Source organism: Rhipicephalus microplus, chromosome 5 (genome assembly GCF_043290135.1).
Source record: "Rhipicephalus microplus isolate Deutch F79 chromosome 5, USDA_Rmic, whole genome shotgun sequence".
Lineage (NCBI taxonomy): Eukaryota > Metazoa > Arthropoda > Arachnida > Ixodida > Ixodidae > Rhipicephalus > Rhipicephalus microplus.
The window spans coordinates 9004324-9013741 of NC_134704.1; the positions used below are offsets into that span (position 1 = coordinate 9004324).

Below are 9418 nucleotides of genomic sequence, written 5' to 3' on the forward strand. Positions count from 1 at the left end.
CTCTTTATGCATGGTGTGTTGGAGCGGTTAGAAAGAATTTCAGTTGTACGCAAGCTTAATGCGTTCTCTTCAAGACGCAGCTCAGAATTAAATTGCAGCAGTTACCGAAATAACAGTGTCAGATCAAGCTACACAAGAAACCGGTGCCCCTAACCTCGTTCTTGCCTCAATTTTTGTTAGCAAAGAGTATGTAGGCATGATATTTCTCCCCTTTATTCTACCACACGCATTTTGTTGTTAATCTTATGAGTTCACTTAGCAGGCTCATCATAAAGACTTTGTCGCTGCATCGTGAATTCTGCGCGGTGGCAGATTCCAAGGGGGCGGGGGTAAGTTGGTGCTGATCGCCAAGTCCCTGTCAGCACATCTCTCCCCCTCAATTCAGTGCTTTTCGTCCATCCCCTATCACCAATTAGGACAAATGAGCTTTTGGCGCTGCTCTTCGTTTGATCCTGAACACGGTGGCCGCATTTCTATGGAGGCGAATAGCCACAGGCCCGTGTGCTATGCTATGTCAGTGCATGTTAAAGAACACTAGATGATCAAAATTTTGGTGGACCTCACACATAGCGGGAATCGAGTTCATGCGACGCCAGATCTTGTGCTTTGAGCATTACAAGATGCATATATATGCCTTTTAATTGAATACTGTATGCCTTTGTGTTAATTGCATCGATTCTCAAATCGAGGACTTGCAAAGGACGTGGAGTTGACTGGCACTCAAGGGTTATAGCGCACAATCTTATCTCACAATGATCCATGATAAGGCACACGGCAAGTTTGATCAAATGAACTGCATAATGCGGTACTTACAATGCGTGCAACATTTAAGTACAGTGTCATAGTAGTGTATGTGTCGTGCTTACTGCATTGTTATCAAGGTGGTTATAGCCAACACCGCAACTACACTGTTCTTACATCACTACTAAAATACTCTTCCACGTAATTTTCAACCATCTGCGGGCCTTTGGATAGGTCACTCTTAGCATATACGTAATTATCATTCTTTGCAAATATTGAAATTTTGCAAGAAATAGCATCTAATGCTATTCTTCAAATGTGCGACCCGCGGTATGCGGGTATATGTGCCACATGTGACTGAGGGAAAGAATTTCACAAATCACGAACAAGAACATCACGTTATACATTTCGTGGCTTACCACTTGAGTTCGTCATACACTCACGTACTCATATGGTAACTAATTTTGCTAAGGAGAAGACAACTGCAGCATCAGACTTACGTAGGCAATTATGCAATCGATAAAAACACTTAAAGTGCATTTGTTTATAATTTGAGCGCTACACAAAAATACTGCACATTTAAAACTGGACTGTAAAGAAAATTCCATGTCAAGACAGTCAAGAATATGTCGATCTGCTAGGGTCTGCATATGCGGATCTGTAGAAGACCTTTCATATGGTTCGCAAAAATATAATTTTCACTGTCTACCTCATTGGTCGGTCTCGAAGATAACAGAGAGTATTGAAATCACCTGCTAAAGTAAATATATTGGGTAGCATTTCTGAGACAAAAACGTTCTTGCGCTGCCTGCCGTCAACCGCCGACCGCCGCTACCACCGCTCGCCAACGCGTCAGTAAAGTTACTGTATAAGCTACCTAAAGGTAGCATATACAGTAAATCTACACGCCAGCAACACAGAGCGCTGCGGCGCGATGCATAGAATCCGGTTTCTCTCCCACCACTGGGGAAAGCACATGCAGAGAACACCAATGGCACTAAGAAAACCTTTGTAACCACTATACTACAGTATTGTTGCAGTGCTTAGAATATATTTTAGACACTACAGTATTGTGGTATTGTTTTCTGTGTTACTGTGATAGGTGTTCTCTAGTTCACGAGGCTGTGCATGTTCTGTTATACCACTTATCGGGTGTTACCAGGTGCCGGTAGTGCCGTGGTTTGAAAAGCCTTGATCATTAGATTTCATCAAGTCTTTTTTGCATGACTCTCTCAGTAGCCATGAAGCTCATTCGCTTCCCTGCACAGCTACGTAAGCGCAATGTGCTTAGACACTTGTTACGTGCATCTCGTCTAAGCCAGTTGCAGTTCTCTTGAAAGGAAGCTGTAGCTCGGCAATATCTGTGATTCAAATGCCGCTTCGTGATTTGAATGAAGTTTGGTAGAGTTAATGATAGCATACATGCCATGACATTAATATTTGTTGAATGTTCATTTCTTGCTAAGCCAATTCGTGTGTATACCAAGCTGACATACCAAGACAAAGACATCAAGAGAGATGGATGTGGCCAAGGTGCTTTTTGTTTGCCAAGTGCTTCACGTTTATAATTTGCTTATTAGAGTGACTTAATTAAAACTTTTTTAGATGCAAGAAGTATCATATTCAATGCAGTAATTACTGACAAAGATAGTCTATCCTATCTTGTGTAGTATAATAAGAGTCTCAAAGACTGACGCTTCCTCTAACTTGCAAATAAGAATTAATGACAGTCTTTATTTTTTCAGGTATTCCAAACTTCCAATGAAGAGAGGAGTCCTTAACGACCCCGTCACCCACTACATCCTGTTTCAACCAGAAATCGGAACAGAAGAGACAAGCCAAGCCCCTGATACACCAGGTGACGATGCTGTCTATGTGGTGGATGATTCGCCTGATCATTCTGGTGCTGTTGCCACTGAAGAATGGCTGTCAGCATCAGGTAGCTTTTCTGAATGCAGCACGACAGAGCAAACTGTGAATGACGTGAAAACGAAGAAAAAGCACTCATTTGTTTGGGAACACTTTGAACGCCACACGTTAGACAAGTGCAGCCAAGTGTGCAAACACTGCAACAAGAGTGTACGTCTCGGAAAAGAAGGCGGCTGCAGTAAACTAGGCACCACAGCTATGCGTCGGCACCTTGAAATCCACCATGCTGATATTTTGCCTGGTGTATCGCCTCGAGCAAGCGCTGTGCGTACCAGAAAATCGCAAGCTGTGAATTTTCCAAGTGACACTGCAGTAGCCAGTGGCAGAAAGAAGAAGAGCTTGGATGGGAGAAGCAAGCGGCAGCTTTCATCGTCAGTTTGGCAGCACTTCGATTATAATAGGAGTGACAGATTCCTGGTAGTGTGCAGAATCTGTAGAATGCAAGTGCGTTTGGGAAAGGATGGTGGCTGCAATAGAGTGGGCACAACAGCAATGCACAAGCATGTCACCATTCATCACAAATTCTTACTTCAGAAAAACCCCGCACTCGGGATGAGAGATCAGAGCCACGGCAGGAGAAGCCAGGATATGTCCTGCAACATGAAAAAAGGGCCACAAACGTCACCTATGATTGCTACTGAACACCACAAAACATCTGAAGCCAAGACAGAGTCCTGTGCTCCGCATCACTTTAATTTAATGGCTCTAAACCACTGCTTGGCAATGTACATAGCTAACAGTGTCCGGCCGTTTTCATTTGTAGAAGAACCAGCTTTTCTTGAGTTCATGCAATGTTGTGTGCCACAATGGAAAGTTCCAGATAAGGGTTATTTTGCTAACTCTGGAGTTCCTGCACTCGCAACCATGATTAAAGAAGCGGTGAAGGAAGACCTGAAGACTTGTGTTGGGGGTATGGTGCACCTAGGCACTGAGACGTGGCAGGGCCCCCACATGTCTGACTTGGTGTCTGTTACAGCATTCTGGGTGAAGTCTCAAGAGCCTGAACAGAATCTTGTAAGATGCAAGGCCGTCTTGGATGTTGTCAATCTTGGAGAGTCGTGCACTGTTGAAAACATCAATCAAGCTCTGGAGACAGCCATTAAAAATTGGCTACTGCCCGCGGAGCTTAGGGTAGGAAATGTGATTACTGAACGTTTACCCAGTGAAGCACTGTGTTTCGCAGAAAAGCAGCTGAAACATGTCACCTGCATGGCCCACTGTCTCAACTTTGAAGTAGAAAACCTACTCTTCACGTTTCATAGTAAGTTAGCCGACTCTTTTGAGCTGGCTCGTTCTATTTGCAGCCAGTTCTGCCATAGTGACACAGCTAGAGCCAAATTAAAAGCAATCCAATTGCACCACAACCTCAAGCAGCGGCCACTCATGCCAGATTCTCCTACTAACTGGAAAAGTACGTTGCGCATGTTAAAGCACTTCTGTGAGCAGAAGCTGGCAGTAAATGAGTATCTGAAAGTGACAGGTGGAAGTTTGGTCAGCCCAGAGCAATGGTTAGTGCTCAAAGATGCAGCTAATGTGCTGCAGCCTGTGGAAGAAGTTGTTCGCCTTCTGAGCATGGATTCAGCCATGCTGGGACAGGTCCTTCCCCTGCTCTGCTTTGCTGAGAAGATGCTACAGAGCACATTGGAAAGATCCGAGGGAGGCAGTCCTGCACATTGGCTTTCAGCCCACCTCCTTTCAAAGCTTAACTCAAGCAGCCATGTAACTGCTGTAAAAGGAGACCTCACATACTGGACTGCAAGTTTCTTGGACCCTCGTTTCAGGGACACCTTTTGCAGTTACATCGGCAGTGATCAAGTGACGGCAGAGCAAAAGCTCAATGAAGTAAAGAGGCACCTCATCATGAAAATAGGCGAAACTTATAAAGGCTCTACAAAATCATTATACGCAGCTAATACTGAGAAGTTGCCGTGCCAAGATGAAAGTGCCCCATCACTCGATGAGGACTTTTCACTGTGGCTTACAAATGCCGAGCAGATGGGGCTCACCAGATCCAAGGTGGAAGTTTCTTCAGACTGCACAAACATAGAGGAAGCAGCAACTGCCAAGTTTGAACTTGAGGCATACATGCAAGACAACATTGCCGATTTCTCAGCACCCATGAGTGATCCGGCACTGTATTGGCAGACAAAGCGAATGATTTGGCCTTCTTTGTACTCTGTAGCAGTTACATACCTGGCATGCCCCCCGACCAATACATACTCAGAAAGAATGTTTGAAAAATACGGTGCTGTTACTACTGAAGGTAGGCAGAGTATCTGTGCCAATACTCTGAGCTTATTGTGTTTCATACGAATGAATCACAACTGGGTGCCAAAGGACGTTTCAGATGCGCCGGCTAATGTTATCAACTCTTTACGCAATGCCATGGACAGAGGCAACACTGATCAGAATATTGACTCTCATTTTGTAGGTGCAGATAGTCAAGTGCTACTGAAAAGAGTTCTTTTCCAGGAATAAAGTCATCACTAACAGGTTACAAAGTTATCCACTGTTAGGCAACAGCAGTGCATTGCTTTCTCTATTTGCCAGCTAGCATCCTCTTCACCGATTATGTGTCGAGCCTTTCAAAAAGCTACTGTGAAATATATGAAAAACTAAATAATCTGCTGCTTCCATATTTATTTTTGGATCTTTACATTTAGCCAGTCATGTGGCACTTTGTGTATTGAATCCTCTCCCCACTGTCCAGTTATAAGAATAATGAGATCTTGCAGAGAATCATGCCAAGGAAAGTATAGGGTATGTTATTCTAAAGAGCTTTAATGTAAATGAAAAGAAAGAAAAGTGGACAAAAAGATAACTTGCCATGTGCAGAGATCGAACCTGCAAACTTCCAATAATGCATCCGGTGCTCTACCAACTGAGCTACCACGGCGGCTATCCCTCCGTCCTCTTTAAGGGGTATAAACGTGCATTAAATGAGGGTGCGTCATTCAGTGCCACTAGTAGCCACGACGTTGAGTGTGGAACAATCATTAACTGTCAAACAGGAAGGTAACGAGCTAAGAAGTTAGGAGTTGCAATGCTTACGTAATAATGTCAAGGGAAACATCTTGTTGTAGTGCTTGTGTGCATGCCAAACAGTGTGATAACCATTTTCTTTTTCTTCAAGTTCTTCAAATTTGTAGTAGTGGCCTTTTAGATTTGCATGGATTGTTGGTTGGTTTCTACCCTCGTCCCAGTTGTCATGTTCTCCCGTGGCAGCACACAGACGACACTCGGTTCAATTGCCAACTGACGTACCTGGCCAGCAGCTAGTCTATTTGAATGACCACAAGAGCGATAAAAAGCGCCATCTTCAGGCACTATGTGAAACTGCTTAGACTGATAGTAGCAACATAACACCTACAGTAGTGCCTTTGGTACACTTCTGTTATTGTTGACAGAATCACGAGCAACAAGCTTTAAAGAGGTACTAGAGGGAAATTTTATGGTTTTCTTTTTTTTTTAACGAAAGGCTAATGTCACAAAAACCTAGAAAATGAACCGGTTAGTACGAGTGTGGCCTGAAAGATGGATTACTTTTTTTTTTAGAGACAGTTCTGCTTCCTACTTTACATTGACATCATGACAAGATATTTGCTTATCACGTGCCCACACACATATAGCAATGTTTTTATGGCTGCTCCGTTCCCTGGCTCTGGTGACTTCAGTAGGTGCATCATGAAAGAATTGACTTGACTGTCAAAATAAAATATGAACATTTTCTGGGCTTCACATTGTACACAAGAAATTATATTGCAAGGTAAGTTTTGATAAACAGTAGGTCAGTAACCCTTTCAGACACCACCTATGAAGAACTGTCTGTAAATGTCATGTTCACTTTAGTGTGTTACAGTAACTAATACTAATTAATTTGTAATTGAATATCTATTCACCTGAATTTACTGATGATCTGTTTTGGCATAAACAGAATGAAATTTCTAACTAAAAATATAGTCCAAATTTATTTTTAGTTCAATCCATTTTGAGCAAAGAAAAATTATACTTTTCACGTAGCTTACAGGAAGCGACATGTTGAATAAGTTACCGAACGCTGTAGTGATATATGCAACAGTGTGCTGCAAAACGAACTTAAATGAATATACATTTATTATGCAGGAGGCCCAGTTGATTAAAAGCTTGATTTATTTCACTCTTAATGCTTAGTTCTTTCAATTAACAAAAAGCAGTATACACAGTTCTGTGTATAGCGTGCCAAAGTGTTATAAGGCGGTCTGCCGCTTGGAACTGTGCTGGTGCACCGTAAAGGTTTGTTTCATTTCCCTTGACCAACAGACTTCAGGCGACATGGTGTCTGTCTTCTCTTTTCTATGCTCCCTTTTGCCTATTATCACTGCCTATAGTAATCACCCGATGAACGAAAAAAAATGAGTAATATGATGCCAAGTTTAGTGGATTTTTTTAGAGCGCAGCTCTCGGGCACCCGTTTTCACATTGAACATTGTCCCTTTTTGGCCCTCCCTATATCCACCTGGCTCATGCACCTCAAGCAATGCATGCCATGCTCTTCTTTTTCTTAGCCTGGCACGAATGCTCTGAAACCTTTGCCCCCAAAACATAAAATGAAAATATAAACTGGTTTTTGTCAAAATAGAAGGAAGTCATAAAAGGATAAAGAAGCACTGTACATAAGTGCAGTTCACACTGTTGCAGCAGAAAGCAAATTCATGAAAACAAAACAACAAAAGAGAATGACACAAGAATACTTCAAATAGTAAGTGAACAATTAAAGGGAAAAAAAGATAAACCTAAGAGTAGTATGACGGCACATCCATACTTCCTCTACATTTATGCCATTGTTCCATCCTATATTCATGTCCTTCTTGTGCAGCATTGTAGCCACTAATGCCTCTCAAATTATTTGCCTCAGCATGTATCGCCAAATGAAAATGCGCGGTCCTCAGACAACCCACAGGTGAAAGCCATAGTCTTTTTCTTCGGAGTCAATTGTTCTGATCCCCCCTCCCCCACCTCGTTAAGGCTTTCTGCACTTCCTCCAGTATTGGCGCACCCTTGGGTAAAGGATGATGTCACATGTTGCAAATCATTTTACGAAATTTCACACTTTCACCTTGATAATAATTTTCCTCTTGCTTTTTTACATCATGTAGACCAAGAACCTCAAGCTCATCTCAGCCACCGGCTCCTGTCACGAAAGTTAGTCCCACGAGGGTCAGGACAGAGGGGGGGTTTGAACAAAATTTCACCTAGCACTGCCAATTGAAAGAAAATTTTTCCCACATCTCATATATGGGTGCTTTCTGTGAGGGATCTGATGTGAGATTTCAAAAAAGATATCAATACCATTTCCACAATAACTAAAATTTGGATGCCCATTCTGAAATATTCAGTTTTCGTTCAACGAGGATGCTTCAACTCGGTGACTGCATGGGAAACTTACAAAAACAAAAAGACGGAGAGAAAAACCTTGAGGCCACTTCAGTCTCTCTAGCTTACTTGAACAATGCACTATAAATTGCAACGAGCAAGAAAATAATGTGAGTATACTTATTCCTCTATATAACGAAATGTTAATGATAAGAAAGTAAATAAAAAATAGTCTTGCAATGGATATAGTGTTAGGAATATACCTTCATAACGAATTTTTGGCTATAACAAACTTATGTTCGTGTAAGATGCACTTTTTATAATGAGGTTTGAGTGTACTGTTTAGCAAAGCCAAAAGGCTTTCATTCCATGTGAAGCTGCCGGCCACAAGCGAAAGGTCCATGGGCCGCATGTTTTAAACCGCTGATGTAAAGCGTGTGATGCCACAACCTGTTGCCCAGCACAGTACCATAAAGGCTACGTCAGCACCAGTCTGTAGGTTTTTGCAGTATTTACAGAAATACTGAGATGCCATCTGTTGATGCGTTCAATTTGTAAAAATAGAGATGACATTGCTCTTGTGTACAGCCCTTGCAGCAAACAAAATATCTGCAGTGTTGCACACCACGGATGGTATGGTACCAATGAACTGTGGGAACCTCTATAGCACAGCACTAGGTTTCGGAAGTTGTTTGCTTCCAACCTGTGTGTTTCCAGTTGGGCACTCTAGGCAGTTAACGTCCGTACATAGACAGAAATGGAGAGGGCAAGGTAGCTCAGCTGGCAATGGGCACTCACGGTGAAGGAAAGGAGGGAACATAGTGTGGTAGCAGCGTTTGTCTTGGCATTGCATCTTGACATTGCTCCAGTACGATTAAAGTTGCTAGAAACTGGTGAAAGCAAGACTGTGTAGTGTGCTTACCCCATATAAACAAGCTAACCATGGTGGTATTGACAGCAGCAAAAAGACTGTGCAAAAACGAAGAATGCATCCAAAGACCATGAATCGAAGAAAAATGTCAGGCTGCAATTGCTGATATAGAAGAAGCGAGCAAAGATGTGTCTACAGTGAAAATGCTAATACACCTTTACTGGCCATTCGTCATATAAATTTTGCAGCCAAAAAAAAAAAATAGATATCTTTGTTGGCCATAGCCACGGTGCCTCATTTCCTTTATACAGTGGTGCTGGGGTTAGGTTACAGCACAGATTTTGCGGGTGCGGGACAAATGTGCTGTCAAAAAAATGGCCTGGGGATTGCATTTCGCAATTTTACAGCCACTATTTATAGGTGCAAACAAAAATTTGCCTCGCAGCAAGGAATGCCGGGTAAGGTCTTGCACTTTTTATTTTGTCAGAGTAGCAGACTCTAAAGTAAACCATGGGTCACTAATGT

General features: G+C 42.4%; 1 protein-coding gene across 1 annotated transcript; it reads left to right on the forward strand.

The window, feature by feature from the left end:
* The first annotated feature begins 168 nt into the window (after window positions 1-168).
* On the forward strand, window positions 169-5293 carry LOC119175041 (zinc finger BED domain-containing protein 4). The gene is made up of 2 exons (XM_075894817.1): window positions 169-186; window positions 2487-5293. The coding sequence occupies exon 2, from the start codon at window positions 2503-2505 to the stop codon at window positions 5146-5148; it is 2646 nt and encodes an 881-aa protein (XP_075750932.1). The 5' UTR covers window positions 169-186; window positions 2487-2502; the 3' UTR covers window positions 5149-5293.
* The last annotated feature ends 4125 nt before the right edge of the window (window positions 5294-9418 follow it).

Coding starts and splice junctions, on each gene's coding strand:
- LOC119175041 (XM_075894817.1), top strand. CDS start 2,503: ATGAAGAGAGGAGTCCTTAACGACCCCGTCACCCACTACATCCTGTTT.